General features: G+C 36.8%; 1 protein-coding gene across 23 annotated transcripts in view; it reads right to left on the reverse strand.

The window, feature by feature from the left end:
- MAPK8 (mitogen-activated protein kinase 8) overlaps positions 1 to 21,376 on the reverse strand; it is a 135,587-nt gene that overhangs the window by 25,262 nt on the left and 88,949 nt on the right. For 21 of the 23 annotated variants that reach the window (XM_063638082.1, XM_055275399.2, XM_055275391.2 and 18 more), the window contains 4 exons: positions 12,761 to 12,931; positions 9,569 to 9,698; positions 4,351 to 4,409; positions 4,117 to 4,255 (listed from right to left, as the gene is read on the reverse strand). In XM_063638082.1, coding sequence (XP_063494152.1) covers positions 4,117 to 4,255; positions 4,351 to 4,409; positions 9,569 to 9,698; positions 12,761 to 12,882 — 450 coding nt within the window. In that variant the 5' untranslated portion in view covers positions 12,883 to 12,931. Of the gene's footprint in view, positions 1 to 4,116; positions 4,256 to 4,350; positions 4,410 to 9,568; positions 9,699 to 12,760; positions 12,932 to 13,909; positions 14,053 to 21,376 lie in introns of those variants that run through there. The other 2 variants (XM_063638074.1, XM_063638078.1) reach the window with 1 other exon arrangement.

Below are 21,376 nucleotides of genomic sequence, written 5' to 3' on the forward strand. Positions count from 1 at the left end.
GTGGATGTGGAGTTTCTTTTAGGGCAATGGAATTTTCTAAAGTTAAGATTGTGGTAAGGAGCATACAATCTTCAAATATAATAAACACTGAGTTGTACATATTAAACGAATAAATTGTATGGCATGTAAATTATATCGCAAAAAAGCAGTTAAAAATCCCAGAGAACAAAAATATAAAATATTTCCGACTATATATATATATATAACAATTCTGGCAAATACTCAATTTTGGTAACTTCGTAATATTCAATTTCCAATTTGAAACGACTGGTAATCATAGCAGTTTGTTTTGTACACTGCTTCACTTCAGAGCAAAAACAAACTTTACATTGCTCCATATAAAGCAGTGAAATACAGTGATCCTAAGAATTTGATGAGAGGCAGTGATGTCAGCCAAAATAGCTCCACAGAAGCACCATAAAACATCAAAGTGTCAGAATAAACTTTTTCAGAATTCTGGAAATTATTCAAAGGTTTATGGCAATCAAGTGAACTCAGAACCAAGAAAATGGCAACAATAGGAAACCACCTCACACCCATTAGGATGGTTACTATGAAAAAAATAAAGTGTTGGTAAGAATGAGGAATAACTGAAACCCTCCTGTACTACTGGTGGGAATGTAAAATGGTAGAGCTGCTATGGAAAACAGTGTGGCAGTTTCTCAAAATGTTAAAAAGAATGACCATGTGATCCGGCAATTCCACTTCTGGCTATAGCCCAAATGAACTGAAAAGTAGGGTCTCAAAGAGATATTTGGACAAACATGTTCATAGCAGCATTTTTCAAAAGAGCTAAATGCGGAACCAACCCAACTGCCACTGACTGATGAATGGATAAGCAAGTATGGTATATACATAAATGGAATATTATTCAGCCTTGAAAAGGAAGGATATTCTGACATATGCTGCAACATGGATAAACTTTGAGCACATTATGCTAAGTGAAATAAGCCAGTTGCAAGGAGGCAAATACTGCATGAATTCCGCTTATATGAGGTATTTATAGTAGCCAAAATCATGTAGACAGAAAATAGAATGATGTCTGTCGGGAGTTGCGGGGAGAGGAGAATAGGGAATTACTGTCTGGTGGGTGTACAGTTGCATCTTCACAAGATGAAAAGAATTCTGGAGATGGATGGTGGTGATGGTTGCACATTATGAATGTATTTAATGCCACAGAACTGTACATTTAATGGTTAAAATGGCACATTTTATATGTATTTACTACAATAAAAAGGTGGGGGAAAAAACACCGGGAAATACTTCCAGCATTTTTTTTTTTTTTTTTTTTTTTTTTGAGACGGAGTCTCGCTCTGTCGCCCAGGCTGGAGTGCAGTGGCGCAATCTCGGCTCACTGCAAGCTCCGCCTCCCAGGTTCACGCCATTCTCCTGCCTCAGCCTCTCCGAGTAGCTGAGACTACAGGCGCCCGCCACCACACCCGGCTAATTTTTTGTATTTTTAGTAGAGACGGGGTTTCACCGTGGTCTTGATCTCCTGACCTCGTGATCCGCCCGCCTCGGCCTCCCAAAGTGCTGGGATTACAAGCGTGAGCCACCGCGCCCGGCCTACTTCCAGCATTTTAACTAGTCTTTGGCTCTACCTGCCTCCCTAACTAGGCAAGGATTTTGAAGAAAGCAGCCACATTTTCAGTGTGGGACCCTGGTCCTAGGCTAGACAGAGGCATTCCTTGAAAACATGGTTAAGGCAAGTAAATAGCCCAATGCTGCCTGGGACAAAACATTAAAGTGGAGGAGAAAACAAGATACGGCATACCATCAAGCATACCAACTTTGCGTAATGGGAGTTCCAAAAGGAGAAAAAATATTTAAGAAAATGATGACTGAAAATTTGCTAAATTTGATAAAAGATATGAATCTATTTTTTCTTTTTAGCTTCCTTCCATCCTGATCAAAAAAGACATGAATCTACATATCCAAGTTGCTGAATGAATTCTAAGATGGATAAACATAAAGAGATCTGCACTAAGACACATAAACTGTTGAAAGCCAAAGAGAAAAAGGCATCTTGAGGGCAGCAAGAGAGGTGCATTTGTCACTTATAAAAGACCCTCAACAAGCTTAACAGCTGATTTATCACTGGAAGCCATGGCAAAACAAATAGCAATGGATGATACATGTAAAGTGCTGAAAGAGGCCAGGTGGGGTGGCTCACGCTTGTAATCTCGGCACTTTGGGAGGCCAAGGCGGGCAGATCACTTGAGGTCAGGAGTTCGAGACCAGCCTGACCAACATGGTGAAACTCTGCCTCTACTAAAAATATAAAATATTAGCCAGGCGTGGGGGCGGGCCCCTGTAATCCCAGCTACTTGGGAGGCTGCGGCAGGAGAATTGCTTGAACCCGGGAGGTAGAGGTTGCAGTGAGCTGAGAATCGAGAAGACAAGACAAATGGGAGGGGAGGGGTGGGGAGAGAGGAGAGGGTGGAGAAAGGAAGGAAGGGGAAGGGAGGGAGGAAGGGAGGGAAGGAGAGAAAAGAAAGAAAAAAAGAAAAGAAAACAAGGAAGGAAATGGTAAGACATCCTATGTTTGTGAATTGGAAGACTAAATATTGTTATGATGGCAAAACTACCTAAGCAATCTACAGATGCAATGAAATCCTAATTAGAATTCTAATTGCCCTTTCTGCAGAAATAGAATGATACTCAAATTCATATGGCATCACAAAGGGCTCTGAAAAGCTAAAACAATATTGTAAAAGAATAAAGCTGGAGAATTGATACTTCTCCATTTCAAGTTACTACGAAGCTAAAAGTGATCAAAATAATGTGGTACTAGTATAATATATGGTCAGGCACATAGGAACTATGTGAAACAGAACTGAGAGTCCAAAAATGAAACCATGTACCTATGACCAACTGTTTTTTGACAGGGGTGCCAAGACGATTCAATGGGGTAAGAGTAGTCTCTAACAAATGGTGCTGGCACAACTAAATTGCCACTGCAAAAGAATGAAGATGGAACCTTACCTCATACCAGACAAAAGATTAACTCAAAATAGATCAAAGACCTACATGTGAGACTTAAACTATAAAACTCTTAGAAGGGCACATAAGACTAAATCTTCATGACCATGGGTTTGACAATGGATTATTATACATGATACCAAAAGCACAAGTGATGAAATAAACTATTGTATTTCATTAAAATTATAGTTTTTGTGCATTAAAGGAAATCATCAGCAAAGTTAACAGACAATCTACAGAATGGGAGAAAATATTTACAAATTATATACCTGATAAAGGTTTCATATATGAAATATATAAAGAAATGCTACAACAACAACAAAAAGACAAACAAACCAATTTAAAAATGAGCGAAGGGCTGGAATACACATTTCTCCAAAGAAGATACACAAATGGCCACCAGCACATGAAAAATGCTCAACATTATTAGTCGTTAGGGAGATGCAAAGTAAAATCACAAGAAACACCACTTCATACCCATTAGGATGGCTAGAATTTAAAAAGTCAGATAACAAGTACTGACAACGACGTGAAGAAACTGGAACCCGCATACACTGCTAGTGGGAATGTAAAATAGTGCGGTCACTGTGCAGTTTGATGGTTCCTCAGAAAGTTAACTACAGAATTACCATAAGACCCAGCACTTCCAGTCACAGGTATATCCCAAAGGACTGAAAATGGATATTCAAACAAATATTTGTGCTTGAATTTTCATAGCACTATCCATAATAGCTGAAAGGTAGAAATAACCCAAATGTCCACCGATAGATGAATGGATAAACAAAATATGGTATATAGAATATTATTCAGTCATAAAAAGGAATGAACTATTGATACATGGTACAACATGGAGAAATCTTGAAAACATCATGCTGTATTTCATATAAATGGAAACATAAAGGCAAATCTATAGACACAGAAAGCAGACTGGTATCATGCCAGGGCAAAGATGCACAACTGCTTAAGAAACATGGGGACTTTTTTGGGGGTAATGAAAATATTTTAGAATTTAATATGGGTGGTAGTTGTACAGCACTGTGAATGTACTAAAAATGCCACTTTAGAATGGTTTTGTTACATGAATTTCACCTCAATGAGAAAACAAAGAGTATGATGATAGTTTTTTCTACTAACCCGATGAATAATTCCAGCAGAATGAAGGTGCTTGATTCCACACAGCATCTGATAGAGAAGGTAGGACATTCTTTCATGATCTAGCTCCATCTGAATCACTTGGCAAAGATTTGCATCCATGAGCTCCATGACTATGTAACTTTAAGAGTGAAAAAAGAGAACAACAGCTAAAGTGTCCAGCAGCAATCTAAGAAAAATGTACTAACTTAACAAAATTTTAATTATCACACTTACACATCTTGAAATTCTTCTAGGGATTTCTGTGGTGTGAAAACATTCAAAAGGCCAATTATCTATAATAAAAGTCGAGAGACAGAAAAATTAGAAATTACTTTCCAATATTTTAATTCGGGAACTAAAAATACATGAGTTAAAAAAAACTACCATCAGTTTAAAATCTTTCTTTACATTCTAAGCTCAAGTAATTGCTTTTATTTTATACTGCAACTTTATGGGCACGAGTTGGAGGAGGGGATGGATAGGTGGAGGCACAGAGGATCTGTAACCCATTTATCTGTAATTCCATTTACGAACAGTCAATTATCAAGCACTTACATTATACAAACCTCTACATAATTTATCAGCAAATCTTAAATCCCTTCTACCAGCTCTTTTCCAATTCAGTGTCTCTATATAATCTCAGCCCTTTCCTCCCTTGGTTTTTCATAATACTGCACTTGCCCAGTTTTCTTCATTCCCAGTCTATTTCACTGGTTCATCCATAAGCATATCCCTTCTCACTATTGTGTTTAATCCATTTCTTTTCACTTTTTGCATGGACATCTCACAAAATAAGGTAATGCTGAATTCATTTTCATTCCTACCCAAACCCCTTACTTTCCCAGGGTGCCCTCTCTTTTACAAAAGACTCAGGGTGATTTTTGACTCCTTTTTCAGTGTATGCACCATAATAAATACTCATAGAATGCTGTCCATTCTACTGTCAATCTGACTTTCAATCTCTTTTTTCCATTCCCTGTGCTATAAACAGGTTGAAGACTAACATCTAGACTGTTCATGCTGTAATTCCTTCTAACACTAGTGTTACAGATTGATTGTCCCTCACACACACACCCCACACAATTCATATGTTTAAGTCCTAGCACCCAATGTGATAATATTTGGAAATGGGGCCTTTGGAAGGTAATAAGGTTTAGATTAGGTCATGAGAGTGGGGCCCTCATAGTGGAATTAGTGGCCTAAAACAAGGGAAGAGAAAGAACAATTTTTCTCTCCCTCTCCTTGAGCACACACTGAAGAAAGCCAAGTGAGGACAAGGTGAAAAGTTGGCCACCTCCAAGTCAGGAAGCAGGCCCTCACCAAGAATCAAATTGGCCAGCAACTTGATCTTGAACTTCCCAGCCTATAGAATTGTGAGAAATAAATCTCTGTTGTTTAAGACACCTAGTGTACAGTATTTTGTTATGGTGGCCTGAGCTGATTAAGGGTCACTAACGATGGTTTTCTACCAATCCAGCTACCATTTACTGGCTATAATATGGTAAAAGAAAGACCTGATCATATTACTTACCTCCTCAAAAATTTAAAGCCAACAAATATATTCGGAAACTCCCTTGCAGTATATTCAAAAGCCTCCATGATACGCCATCAACTCACTTCATCTCCTGCTCAGTCCTATATTAAACTTCATACTTTAGCTATGCTAGTTTTAAGAATGTCATTTTAAAAATGTTTTGATGCCTTTAAACATACTATTCCCTATGCTTGTCATTTATCTACTGAACTTAATTATCTTCCAGGTGAACCTCTTTTGTAGATTCTGACAACCCCTAGTTCTTGACAGAGTTGACTATTCTCTCTACTTTGTCCCCAGTTATCTTCTAATGTTGTTATGGTATTCAGCACACTGTAGTCTAGTCTCATTTTCACATCAGCCTCATCCCTACCACAGAGAATCCTTATTAGAAAGAACTGTGTCTTAATCACTTTTATTGCCTAGTATATGGCAAGTTACATGACACACATATAAAAATGTTTGCTGACAATGATACTTAGGGATGGGAATTTGTTTTTTAGGCATAAACTTTATAAGGGCAGAATTGATGTTTTTCTTTTAGGCATTCAGCTTTACATAAGGTATTTAAATATTGGTTCAGTGAATAAATTTGGAAAAATAATACACCAGGAAGGGCCAAACAAATTTAAGATAGGGAAATGATAATAAGAAAGCATCTGGCTACTCTAAATAAGTTCAAGTCTACCAACCACAGGCAATGCACAATAGGAGACTTGGACAAATAGTAAATCTATTCTCATTAATATGTGGGAAGCCCCAAAGTAGAAGAGAGGTATTAAAGATTAAAGGCATACAGACACAGAAAGAAGATTAGTGGTTGTTTAGAACTGAGAAGGATGGCAGGTAGGGGAATTACAGCTAAAGGATAAAAAATTTCTTTCTTTTATCCTGAGGTGATAAAACTATTCTAGAACTGACTGTAGTGATGGTCCCACATATCACTGAATATACTAAAAATCAGTGAATGGTATATTTCAAATGGGTGAATTGCATGATATAGAAATGATATTTCAATAAAGCTGTTATAAAATGATTCAAACAGATAGTTGTCCTATTTTTCAAAAAGGGAAATAAAGGAAATTATATCAGTTATAGACTGGACAGCCAATCAAAAGTCAATGATTGATTAGTGGTGGTATATAACTACTTCAAAAGAAGTAACAATTACCAAGAGCAGGTAAAAGTTCATTGAGAAATACTATTTCCTTCCATGAATAAAAACAACAAAGAACAATAGCAATAAATCAGAAAAATGCAACCAGACACAGTATATGAACATTTCAAAATGGCATTTTAGAAAATGTTTCTAATAATAACATCCATGTGAATAAGACGATGAATTGGAAACAGCTGGATAACTGTGATAGTTAGACACATAATTTCTGCAATATGCTCAAAAGTTGTTAATGAATTAATCCAGCTATTACAAAGATATACTGAGCAAAACTGGGAAGTGAAGCCCACAAGTGAAAAGTCAGAACAAGGAAGAAAAAAGCAATCACTAGTAGACCAGGAAGAGTAACCACATTTCACCTTTGAAATTTAATAGGGATAAACAGGAAGTACTATACTTAATTCTCCATAATCAAAAGAAAAAACATAAAGACTGGGTGAGATGGGAACTGTAAGGCAGGCCTGTAACAAAGAAACACAACGGGAGTCAGATGGGGATGTAATTTCTAAACAGGGTTTTAATGTCTACAGTTAAGAGATGACATGCTGGTCGGGCGCAGTGGCTCACGCTTGTAATCCCAGCACTTTGGGAGGCCGAGGCGGGCGGATCACGAGGTCAGGAGATCAAGACCACGGTGAAACCCCGTCTCTACTAAAAAAATACAAAAAATTAGCCGGGCGTGGTGGCGGGCGCCTGTAGTCCCAGCTACTCGGAAAGGCTGAGGCAGGAGAATGGCGTGAACCCGGGAGGCGGAGCTTGCAGTGAGCCGAGATTGCGCCACTGCACTCCAGCCTGGGCGACAGAGTGAAACTCCGTCTCAAAAAAAAAAGAGATGACATGCCTCAGCTCCTCTCAGAGGATTTGATCAGATATGCAGTACTGTGTGCTAGGTGGCTTATGCAGTACTGTGTGCTAGGTCACTTTCAAAGTGTGTTCAGAGATAAACAACCAAGATTAAAAAAGAAACTCAAGACCATCTATGAAAAGAATGAGAAAAACCAGAGATGCTTAGACCAATGAAGAGACAATCTGTACAGAGGATGAAATTGTTTAAAAGGCAAAACACTACAAAAACATCCATCCATGGGGGAGTGGAATAATTCAGTTACCATTTCCAGTTTTCCCATATTTAGCTTTACACTCACTTACTGAACAAATATATTCTGAGTACCCACTCTTGTCCACACTCTTCTAGGTGCTGAGAGTTCTGCCTGGATAAACCTCTGCCACCCCTGCTAGAGGCCTAATCATGTGAGACATGCTTAGTCATACTCCATGCAGTTGAAGGAACCACCTTTCTTTGCAGTCACCGAGGCTTGAGAGGTAGGAGTAAGTGAACTCTTCCCCAAGGAAAAACTAGGCAACACCACCATTGCCATGGAACCGTGTTCACAGGCCACAGGGGGCACGAGCAGCCCTATCCATGGACAGGATGCCACCAGCAAAACTGTAATGAGCAACACATCAAGTTCCCACTTGGAACAAGAATGGCTACCACGACTTCCTCCCTATCATTATCTAAGTTTAATCTTTGTCTCTGGACCTTTTTTATGTCATTCTTCCTCTCTGAAGGCTCCTTTCCTTCAACAATCCAATTTTTACCCCATCTTTAAGCGTCAGCCTAGGTCTACTCCTCCCCAAAGCCTTCCCAGTTCATTAAAGCTCACAGAAATTGTCCCCCTTTTTAGATTTCAATATATGGGCCACTATCATCATTTGACAAACGTCCACGGCTTTGTGATGTTTGATATTTAACTCTCTGTATGTCTGTTTTGTATTCAAAACACTATTGTAAGCTCCCCAAATAAGGGGCCTAATCCTGAACTTCCATGAATTTTTTTCCCTTGATAATGAACCCAATAACTCCAATACACAGAGGCTTGCACATATTTAGATCTCAAAATGTGGTAAACTGTATTATCTGTAGTCAGAAAGGACTGTGCTCATTATATTATATAAACTCTTTTGGACAAACACTACGAAATGTCTTTAGTCAGATGCCTTCGGTTTAGGACTGCCTAAAAGTGTCCCTTACACAATTCACTCCTAGTTTATTTCCTCAACTGAAGAAATCATTCCATTAGAAGAATCACAAAAGTATGAATACGCTTAATGTAAGTTTAAAAAAGTATAACTGTTTATTCTCAAAATGAGCGCAAGTTACACATCTTTATAAAGACTTATCTTTGCAGTCATTAGGAAATAGAATTAGAAACATGTTAATACCCTCTAGATAGTTTCAAAAACATTCTGCTAAACCCACTATCCTCATCATAAAGTGACCAATGAATACTGCCATCACTTAAAGAGGTGGGAGTGGGGTAGGGAGAAGTGATATAAATTTTATATTCAATATGATTAAAGTTAGAGTGTCAAAGCATAATGGGAACAATTTCCTCTCTGTGCTAACGCTACAGTTTTCTAAATGTCAGCCTGACAGAGAACAAAAAGCAGATGAAATCAAGCTGAATAAAATTCTTCTGTAACACTTATCCTTTTAAAACTCCTTTTGTAAATTAAATGACAGGAAATCATATAATCTAAATTTTAGAAGCCATTCTTTTGATACAATTTAATAAAGTTGAGAAAAAAATCACCCTGTAGAGATATATATATCCCTTTTAAACAATGTTTTAATACAGAACAATTTAAAGCCCCTAATATTTAGTCTTTGATACTCACATACTCATGAATAAATCTTGATTTCATCTATACTTAGGAAACCAAAAATGTTCACTTACATTTTTGTGATTAACACATTTCATAAGAACTAGCTCTCTGTAGGCCCGCTTGGCATGAGTCTGATTCTGAAATGGTCGGCTTAGCTTCTTGATTGCAACATTTCTTTCAAGAATGGCATCATAAGCTGCGCTGTAATAAGAAATTCAAAAACACAAAAAAAACTTCAAACAAAAATCTGTAAACTGAATTCATGAAACAGTCATATACATTTCTTACTTTCTCCAAAGACAAGTAACTGGATCGCTTCCAAGTCTATGACGCTCAACATGTGTCTTCTATATCTACTACAACATATTTTTTTTGCAACTATTTCCTAAAATGCTAATGGATCCAAATAGACAGTGGACTATGACAACAGAGACCCTGCAGGTTCACTGTGTTGCCTAAAAGATCCACCTAGCACATCGTGGGCACTTCATGTACAAATGCATAATAATTATTTAGCTCCACTAGATAGCCTAAAGCCTAAATGAATCCTTAACCTTATACTTCCATCAAGAAAAGGTAGGATAAAAAATGCATACGAGGCTGGGTGCAGTGGCTCACGCCTGTAATCCTAGCACTTTGGGAGGTCAAGGTGGGTGGATCACGAGGTCAGGAGATGGAGACCATCCTGGTCAACACGGTGAAACTCCGCCTCTACTTAAATAAAAAAAAATTAGCTGGGTGTGATGGTGCACACCTGTAGTCCCAGCTACTTCGGAGGCTAAGGCAAGGGAATCACTTGAACCCGGGAGGTGGAGGTTGCAGTGAGCCAAGATCGCACCACTGCACTCCAGCCTGGTAGACTCCCTCAAAAAAAAAAAAAAAAAAAAAAAAAGCGTATAAATTCTACTCAAAAGATTTGCTGAATAATTCTATATAAACACACATTACTTCTATCCTTTTGGACACAATGAAATAAATACACAAGGGCCATGCGCGGTGGCTCATGCCTGTAATCCCAGCACTTTGGGAGGCCGAGGCGGATGGATCATGAGGTCAGGAGATCGAGACCATCCCGGCTAACATGGTGAAACCCCGTCTCTACTAAAAATACACACACACACATACACACACACACACACAAATTAGCTGGGCGTGGTGGCAGGTGCCTGTATTCCCAGCTACTCCGGAGGCTGAGGCGGGAGAATGGCGTGAACCCGGGAGGCAGAGCTTGCAGTGAGCTGAGATCGTGCCACTGCACTCTAGCCTGAGAGACAGAGTGAGACTCTGTCTCAAAAAAAAAAAAAAAAAAAAAAAAAAAAAAAAAACCTGAACAGAGAGTTGGCTTTCAGAATACTAATACTGACTATATAATATTATTTTCTTTAATTTATGGTTGGTTAAATGTGGTTGGTTACAATGAGAACAGGCTAGTCAAGATGGCTTACAAAATGACTCCAACTTCTGTAATTTTTGATACTGTAAATTACTTCAAGAATGCAGGAAAGATAATAAATGCCAGTCTTTCTATTTTGCAAATTTATTAAATCTTAATACGTTACCATAATTGCTCTGATTTTTTTTTTTTTTTTAGACGGAGTCTCACTCTATCACCCAGGCTGGAGTGCAGTGGTGCCACCTCAGCTCACCACAACCTCCGCCTCCCAGGTTCATGCTATTCTCCTGCCTCCGCCTCCCAAGTAGCTGGGATTACAGGCATGTGTCACCATGCCCAGCTAATTTTTGTATTTTGAGTACTGACAGGGTTTCACCATGTTGGCCAGGCTGGTCTTGAACTCCTGACCTCACGATCCACCCACCTCGGCCTCCCAAAGTGTGGGGATTACAGGCGTGAGCCACCGTGCCTGGCTTGCTCTGAATTTTTTAGAAAGAAATATAATATCATAGGTCAAGCCTCCTTCCTTTTCTCTATTTTCTCAGAGATAAACAATATCCTAAGTTTGGTATTTATGCATGTTTTAATATTTTCTACGTATATATAATCCACAAATATATGGTATTGCTTTGCATATTTTAAGCTGCATGTAAATGGTACAATGATGTATATATATTCTATATCTTGCTTTGAAGCCCAGCACTACATTTCTGAGGTTATCCTTGTTGACACACATGGCTCCAGTTCGTTTAAAATGTTATATAGTATTTCATAGCATGACTGTATCACAATTTTTTATTCTTCTGTTGATAGATTTGATGCTATTTCCAATTTTTGCTATTATAAATGGTGCTGCAAACACCAATCCTATGCATGACTCCTTGTGCACATGTAAAACAGTTTTTCTCGAACCTAGGAGAAATGCTGGATTATAAATACTAAACAATTTACATTTTGTTTAGAATAGATTCTGAAATTTGTTTCAAGAAGAGGTAATAAAAGTACAATTATTCTTGAGTGAGGCTTATAATTCCCCAAAACACTAGTTTATTATTATGCTAATTTAGTGATCTGCAATCAGTATTAGAACTATCCCAAAGAGTGATCTGCATTTCAGTTTATAAAGAATTATGCTGATATAGCCTGAGGCTTTTATAGAAATTAGCTAATAAATCAATTTTAAACATATGGATGAATTTTGAAACACACACAGTGAGATATTAGCTGACTTCATTCCCCAGTATAGAACAAGATTTCTGAAATTCCAGGGCTTCATTATAGTGTGAAAGTAAGGATTAAGTGAAGCCTCTTATTAAACAGTTATCTATGGGAATACATGTATACATGAAATTAACAAGCATGCCACTTATTCTTTGCTGATAGAGATATTTGTCTTCAATGGCTATGCCCAAGTATTTAATAATAGTTTATACTTAAAGATGGCAGTGCTAGTTTATAGAGTTATATCTTATGAATAACACAGGTTATTATCCCAAATCTGAAAATATGAAATCTAAAATGCTCAAGAATCCAAATTTTGGGGGCACTGACATGATTCTCAAAGGAAATGTTCACTGAAGTATTTCTGATTTGAATTTGGAATGCTCAACCAATGCAAATATTCCAAAATCTGACACTTCCGGTCCTAAGCATTTCAGGTAAGGGATACTCAACCTTTAATAATAATAATAAAGAAAAGACCATTGATCCCCAAAGCAAACAATTTGCTGTGGAGTAGTTTTCATTTAATTTTTAGTTTTAATTTAATTTTTCGAGGCAAGTTAAATATTTGCCAAGGTATCTAAATTACGAGAGGAGAAAAGGTAGCAGTTAACAATTCTTTGCCTAATTTTTGGAAGTAAACACTTACCATACTATTCCTTGAGCTCCTGAGCCTATAGGTTTTAAATTCTGATATCGTTTCAGGACTGTGAATGTAGAATCTCCAATCTCTACACTATAAAAATTGTTGTCACGCTTGCTTCTGCTCATGATGGCAAGCAATTAATTTAATGGCTTCATCCAAAAATTCACCAAGAAGCTGCAAGATGCAACAAAATGTGATGTTAACAAAATGAACTTGTTTTAATATTAAACTTTGAGTCCTTACTCTCTGTTTACTTACTGATAGTAACACAGACTGCTAGATCATGAAAAGAGCTGCTTCATTAAAAAACATAAGGAAAAAAAATACCGCAGAGCCTTGATTAGCATATGCCATATGAACGACTGATAGTATTTTTTTTTTAAAGAAACATTAGGATAAATCATTCCTCCAATCTAGAAGTTACCAGTATTAATACATTAATAACTTACTACAAGACGAACAAAAGAAAGCAAATAATTAAAATTAAACATGTTTGTACGTCACTCCAGTTTAAAATAAAATTTAAAACCAGTCTTTCTCATGTGCTTATTATAGAGAATAAAAACCTTAATTTTTGTAAGAAATTTATAAACTTTCATTCAAAAATGGTTAACAGTCTCATTTAGTGCCAAGTGGAGGCAACAACAAATGGAAATAAGTTGACTAGAATGTGTCACCCTTGCCTAAAAAACAAAGGGTACCACAGTGCCTTCAATGTGACAGATCCTCTGACCTGCCAAGGCAACCTCCTGGTGTAATACACATACTGAGACTGTAATGGGTGAAAGGATGAGAAGCAAAACAGAAAGGAGAGAGAGAGAAGTAGTTAGCATATTGGAATACAAAACAAAACAATACTATTCTATCCTGCCTGAGGCATTAAAAGTACGATTCAACTTCTGACTACCATTCCTTTACTACTTGTAGGATTAAAAATCAAGACAGTCTTTTTCTACCCATGTGAATACTGGTTATTAACAAACTTATTATCCATCCTTACTAGACAAAAGAGACTATTCCAAAATGTATGCAAAGCAGCTTTAACCTATTCCTCGCCTCCTCAATAAGTCATGAAACCAATTAGGTCTAAAGTTACTGTTTTTTGTGGTTTTAACATAATGCTAACCCCCCAAAAATCCTGATATGACTTACAATACAAAGAATTAATTCAGCAAATATTAATTGCCTACTAGGCACTCTGCATGTCCTGGGGCCAGATCACAAACTAGGTAAGAAGGTGAGCCACCGGAGAGCATGAGAATGCCTTGATCTGATCCTTGGCTGCGACATGTAGATTGTACTGCAGGAGAAAGGGGGAGCAAGAGTGGAATATGAACATTTGAGAGACTATTATAATGACTCAGATGAAAGAGAAACAATGAAGAGTCTTAGGCCTAAAGGAGTTAAAAATAAAACTAAACAGGAAACTCCAAACTATGTAAACTGTAAAACCGAGGACAAATAAACTAGAAACAAATGAGGAATTAGACTTGGATACATTTTAAAAGGTCCAGAGAAACATTTCTAAAATCACTAACTGGACGAGTCATGTAGTACTCCAGAGAAGACTGTCTGAAATGACAAGACCCATAAATTCTTCCTAAGTGGACAGCCCATAATAAAGAAATGAGCTTTGGTAATAATTTAAACACTGAGCTATGTTCACACAATGCTCACATACAGGGATTATTCATCCTAATCATTTTCCTACCATAATCTGAATTCCCTCTTACCTACTACAGTAGTGAAATAAGGAAGAAGAGAAGTGGGAAGAGTGGAAGAGGAGTGTTGGCCGTCAGGCCCTTTATTAATTATTCTACAGATTTATCCTGGAAACTGGGTCAGCGGGGGACACGGAGACAGTAGTAATGATCTCTGATAATCTGCAAATATGAGCAGAGGCTGAGCACAAAGTTGATGGTGTTTTCACCTTCTGGAAGGTTAAACCTTCCACCCAAGCATTCAAACTACCTGCAGATTAGGATTCCTAACCTTACTTGGAGGAGTCATATGTCTCTCTCAAAAAGATTAAGATAATCAGGAGACAAAGGGGTACTCTGTGGTGCTTCACAGGAGTTGAACTATTGTTACCAAAGTAGGTAACAAAATACTGTGTTTCAGAGTTTCTCCACCTGCTGGATAAAAAGAAAAAGCTTGAGTAGATCCACGAACATGCATGCAGTAGGGCAGGTTTCCTTTTCTGCTAAAAGAATAACAGCAAGGAAAAGCTCCTTTCTGTTCTCAGAACAGGGTGGCCCGGCCACAGGAGTGGGATTCACGGTGACAAGAAGTCTGAACAAAGACTATATGGCAGGCAGATGAGCACGGATAGTCACAACTCTCCAGGAGCAGGGCAGAGGCAGGCAGACAGGCTCCAAGGTTAAGCAGGCAGCTCCAGCTAGTAGTACTCTTGGCAGAAGCCACAGCTGCCACTTACAAGAACAGAAGACACACAACTCTCTACTCACTTATACTCAGTCATGCAATATTCAAACCTGATTTAAGCACCACACTATGTACTGTTAACAAGATAGTAATCAGCATCTGGCTCCTCACAGTGTTGCAGCTAAGACAGAAAAAGAGACCTTAAGCTGATGGCTACCTGCCTGACTGAAACTACAGCTGTGGTAAGGACAACGAAGGAAAGCAGCAGGATGTCAAAGAAGCCTATGCCAGTCTGAGCTCAGGAATAGATACTCCTGACAACATGACGTTTAAGCAAGATCTGAACACTGAATATGAGTCAACCAGACAGGGAGAGGAGAGAACTTTCTAGGCAGAAAAAAAGCAAATGCAAAGGACCTAAAAACTGTAACAACTGTACAATTTGATGAGTTTCGATTAATGTATACAATTACATAACCACCATCAGGAAAATCATGATATAAAACATTCCCATTACTTCAATACATTCCCTATATGGTCAATCTCCACTCTCTACCCCTTGCCCCCCAACTCCTGGCAACCACTGAATTGCTTATCGTGCCTTTTCTAGATCTGCATATAAATGAAATCACACAGCATGTAATCTTTGTTTGGTTTCTTTCATTTGCTCTAATGATTTTGAGATTCATCCATGCTGGAGTCCTTTTACTAGGGAATAAATTTCATTGCGTGGATGTACCACTTGGACATTTCAACTGTTTACAGTTTTAGGGTTATTATAAATGACGCTAGCATGAATTTCACTTTTTCTTCATTCATCTTGGGTTATCTAGGAGTGGAATTACTGAGTCCTATGTTTTTAAGAAATTGTCAAACTGTCTTCCAAAGAGGCCACATCATTTTTCATTTGCACCAGCAACATGTGAGAGTTCCAGCTGTTCCACATTCTTCGGATTGCCATTTAATTTTATCTATACTAGTGGGTGTAGAGTGGTATTTCATGGTGGTTTACATTTACATTTCCTAATAACTAATGAAGGTGAGCACCTTTTCATGGGCTTATATGCCATTTATGTAATTATTTTTGGTGAAATAGCTATTCAGTTCTTTTCCCTATTATAAAAATACGGCTGTCTTCTTATGAGTTTTAAGACTATACATTCTAGATACACATCCTTTGTCAGATGTTTTGCAACTATTTTTTCCCAGTCTGTGGCTTGCCTTTCCATTTTCTTAACAGTGTCTTTTTATTTTGAAATAATTTTAGACTCACATAGAAGTTACAAAAATATTACAGTTTCTGGGTACCTTTCACCCAGCAACAACATTTGACAAACCATAGTACAACTATCAAAATGAAGAAACTAACACTGGTATAAAACTATTAACCAAACTAGAAACTTTCCTCAGATTTTACCAGTTTTTACATGCCCTGACTGCATGTGTATAGTTCTACATAAATTTATCACATACTTTACATTAGTATAACCTCCACCACAATCAGAATACTGAACTATTCCAGCCTGGTACAGCGGCTCACTCCTGTAACCCTAGCACTTTGGGAGGCTGAGGAGGGCAGATCACTTGACGTCAGGAGTTCAATACCAGCCTGGCTAACATGGTGAAACCCTGTCTCTACTAAAAACACAAAAATTAGCTGGGCGCGGTGGCATACGCCTGTAGTCCCAGCTACTTGGGAGGCTGAGGCAGGAGAATCGCTTGAACCCTGGAGACGAAGGTTGCAGTGAGTCGAGATCGTACCACTGCACTCCAGCCTGGGTAACAGAATGAGACTCTGTCTCAAAAACAGAAAAAAAGAATACTGAACTATTCCATCACCTCAAAGAAACATCTTCATGCCACCCTTTTATAATCACATACTCCTCCCAAGTCTACCCGCGGCAACTACTAATCTGTTCTTTGTCACTATAATTTTTTCATTTAAAAAGTTATAGGTTGGTAGCAGTGGCTCCTATCTGTAATCCTGGCACTTTGGAAGGCCAAGGCAGAAGGACTGCTTGAGCCCAGGAGTTCGAGACCAGCCTAGGCAACACAGAGAGACCCCCATCTCTATAAAAAATGTATATAAAAAAAAATCAGCCACGGTAGTAGTGCACACCTATAGTCCTAGCTATTTGGGAGGCTGAGGCAGAAGGATCACTTCAGCCCAGGAGTCAGAGGCTGCAGTGAGCTATGATAGCACCATTGCATGCTATCCTGGGCAACAGAGTGAGACTGTCTCAAAAAAAAAAAAAAAAAGTTATACAAATTAAAATTACCATAAGTAATCTTTTAAGTCTTTTGAAATCTGAGGAAAGTTTCTAGTTTGGTTAATAGTTTTATACCACTGTTAGTTTCCTCATTTTGATAGTTGTACTATGGTTTGTCAAATGTTGTTGCTGGGTGAAAGGTACCCAGAAACTGTAATATTTTTGTAACTTCTATGTGAGTCTAAAATTATTTCAAAATAAAAAGACACTGTTAAGAAAATGGAAAGGCAAGCCACAGACTGGGAAAAAAATAGTTGCAAAACATCTGACAAAGGATGTGTATCTAGAATGTATAGTCTTAAAACTCATAGGAAGACAGCCGTATTTTTATAATAGGGAAAAGAATTGAACAGCTATTTCACTCAGTATAATGCCCTTAAGATTCTCCAAGGTGTTGGTATATCAATAGCTTGCTCTTTTTCTTACTGAATATTATTCATTGTATGAATGTATGACAATTTGTTATCTATTCACCTCTTGCTGGCTATGACAAAGCTGTTATAAGGCTTTGTGTACACGTTTTTGTGTGAATATAAGTTTTCAATTCTTTAGGATAAATATCCAGGAGTAAGATATGGTAACTCCAGGTTTAATTTTATAAGAAACCGGCGAACTGTTTTCCAGAGTGCTGTATCATTTTGCACTTCCATCAGCAATGTGTGAAAGATCTAGTTCCTCTACATTCTTACCAACTCTTGGTTTTGCCAGTACTTTTTATTTTAGCCATTCTAGTACGTGTGTCATATCTCATCATGGCTTTAAATTTGCATTTTCCTAGTAGCTAATCATGTTGAGTATCTTTTCATGTGCTTCTTTGTCATCTGTATACTCTTTGGTGAAGTATTTTTTCAGTGTTCTACTCATTTTCTAATTGGATTGTCTTATTCCCTACTGTTGAGTTTAGAGACTTTTAAAATATATTCTGGATACACATTCTTTATCAGACATGCGATTTCCAAGTATTTTCTTCCAGTCTGTGGCTTGCCTTTTTATGCTCTTAACAATGTCTTTCACAAAGTAAAAGTTTTTAATTTTGATGAAGCCCAAGTTATTATTTTTTTCTCCTTTATGGATTTGGTACAAGAAATGTTTACCTGGCCCTAGATCAAAAAGATTTTCTCTTTTGTTTCCTTATAGAAGTTTTATAGTTCACACTTTACATTTAGATCTATGATAACTGTTGTATAAGAGCTTTAAGTCAAAGTTTATTTCTTTGGTTATTATCTAATTATTCTAATACTATTTGTTGCAAAAAGCATCATTTCTCCCCACTGAATTGCCTTTGCATCTTTGTCAAACTTCAGTTGGCTCTACTTGTACGGGTCTACTTCTGGACTTTTAATTTTGTTTCACTGATCTACCTTTTGATCAATACCACAGTGTCCTGAGTATAATGCTATATGTTAAGTCTCAGAATCAAGTAGTGTGATTTTTTTCAGCTCTACTCTTCTCACTCAAAATTGTTTCCAGTTACTTCATAATTCTGTATACATTTTAGAATAAATTTGTCCATGTCTACAAAAAATAATGCTAAGATTTTGATAGGAATTGTGTTAACAGTGACTTTTGAAGATCAAAAGTTTTTAATTTGGATGATGTACAACTGGTTTATTTTTTCTTTCATAGTTTGGTTCTGTATGTCTAAGAAATCATTGCCCACTTAAAGGTTAAGATTCATTGTTTTGCATTCAGATATCCAATTGTCCAAAAATCATTTGTTAAAAAGATTAACAGTTTCCTCCACTGAATTGCCTTAGCAGTTTTGCTGAAAATCAGATAAATATATGTGTCTGGGCCTATTTCTGAACTATTTTCTATACCATTAATAATATGTTTATCCTTCAGCCAATACCACACTGTCTTGAGTAATGTAGCTTTCTAGTAAGTGTGAAAATCAGGCAATTTAAGTCATTAAACTTTGTTCTTTTTTAAAATTGTCAGCTATTCTAGGTCCTTTGTATTTTTATATAAATACCAGAATTAAGCTTGCCAATTTTTACAAAAAAGGCCTGCAAAGGTACTGACTGGAATTGCATTTATGGTATACATCAATTTGGGGAGAAATGGTATTATAGTAATTTTCAGTTTTTTGATTCATGGACATGACACTTGTTTCCATAGGCCTGTATAATTTCTAATATACAGGCTTTACATAATTTTGTTTAACTTCTCCATAAGCATTAAGATTTTGAATGCTAATATTTTTAATTTGTTTGTATTTAAATTTCCAATTACCCATTACTAGTATGTAGAAATGCAATTAATTTTTGTATAATGACTTTGTAATAGGCTCACTTATTCGTCTTAGTAAGCTTTTTTTGTGTATTGGGATTTTCTATATACACAAGCAATTTATTTCTTAATTTCCAATTTGAATGCCTTTGAATTCTTTTTCTTGCTCCACTGCCCTAACTATAATTTCCATACAGCGCCGAATAGAAGTGGTGCCTGTTCATGATCTTAGGGAGAAAGCATTCAGTCTTTCATCACTAAGCATGATATATATACATTATAGGATTTTACTAGTTGTCCTTTAACAGACAGGTTGAGAAAGTTCCCTTTAAATCCTAGTTTGAGAGTTTTTATCATTAATGGGTACTAATTCTGTTAAATGACTTTTCTGAATATACTGAAATAATCATATAGTTTTCTTTCTTAGTTGGTTTTCATATGGCGAATTACACTGATTGATTTTCAAATGTTAAACCACCCTTGCATTCATGGAATAAATCCCGCTTGGTCATAAAATATTATCTTTTTTATATATTGATTCAGCTGGCTAAAATTTCATTGAAGATTTTTCCATCTATTTTTATAAGGAATACTGGACTGTAGTTTTCTTTCTTATTAGAGTAATGCTGACATAAAATGAGTTGAGAAGTGTTCCCTCTTATTTTCAGAAAGAGTGTATGGAAATGATATTCATCTTTAAGTGTTTCATAGACTATCTCGGTGAAGTCTTCTATGATGAGTTGTTTTCTTTTTGAGGGAATGTTTTAATTATAAATCTACATTCTCTTATAAACATAGGGCTGTTTGGCAACTATTTCTTCTTAAACAGGCTTTGTTAGTTTGTGTTTTTCATGGAAATTGCTCATTTAATAATCTAAGTTGTCCAATTTAATGTCTACAGAATCTATACTCATCTCTCCTCTTTCATTCCTATTAATCTCATTTGTGTCTTTTTTCTAATCAGTCTGGCTAGAATTTTATCACTATTAGTGATCTTTTAAAAAAAAACAAGATTTTAATTTCTCTTACTTTTCTCTAATGTTTTACACTTTTATATTTCAATGCTTCCTATTTTAACTTTATTTTCTTCTCATTGCTTGTTTTGGAGCTATTCTTTCTTCTAGTTTCTTAAAATGCAATCTTAAAAGTACTGATTTGAGAACTGCTTTTTATAATATAAGCATTTAAGCATCATTTTAAGCTTCATCTGACAACTTCATATCCATATTCAACAATAAAGCAGACACTTTAAAAAAATCTTACTTTACATGGGGTCCTGTTTCAAGTACTTTGTAAGTACTATTTTAATACTGAAAACAACCCTAGGAGGGTTTTCTATTTGTTTACAGCTAGAGGGTAAATCTAGTCTGTGGTATTACATCCCATATTCACATTTTGTCTGATGTTTCCTTATGTTAGGAAAGGTACTACAGTTTTTCCATCTTACAGATTATGAAACTGAATCTTACAATGATTAATTGACACTGTAAGGGGTAACAATGTAAGGGGTAAAGAATGTAACAATGTAAGGGGTAGAGAATTTGAGTCCTTCAAAACTATACTACAATGACTCCAAAAAAAAAAAAAATCTTGAAGATAAAGAGAATATGGAGGAAGAGAAGTTGTAAGTCTTAAACCTGTTGAGTCTGAGATAACTTTAAGACATTCAAATGGAAATATCAATTTGGTATCTAGATATAGAACTGGACCTCAGATGAGTAGTCTGGGTGAA

This window comes from Symphalangus syndactylus, chromosome 4 (assembly GCF_028878055.3).
Source record: "Symphalangus syndactylus isolate Jambi chromosome 4, NHGRI_mSymSyn1-v2.1_pri, whole genome shotgun sequence".
NCBI lineage: Eukaryota > Metazoa > Chordata > Mammalia > Primates > Hylobatidae > Symphalangus > Symphalangus syndactylus.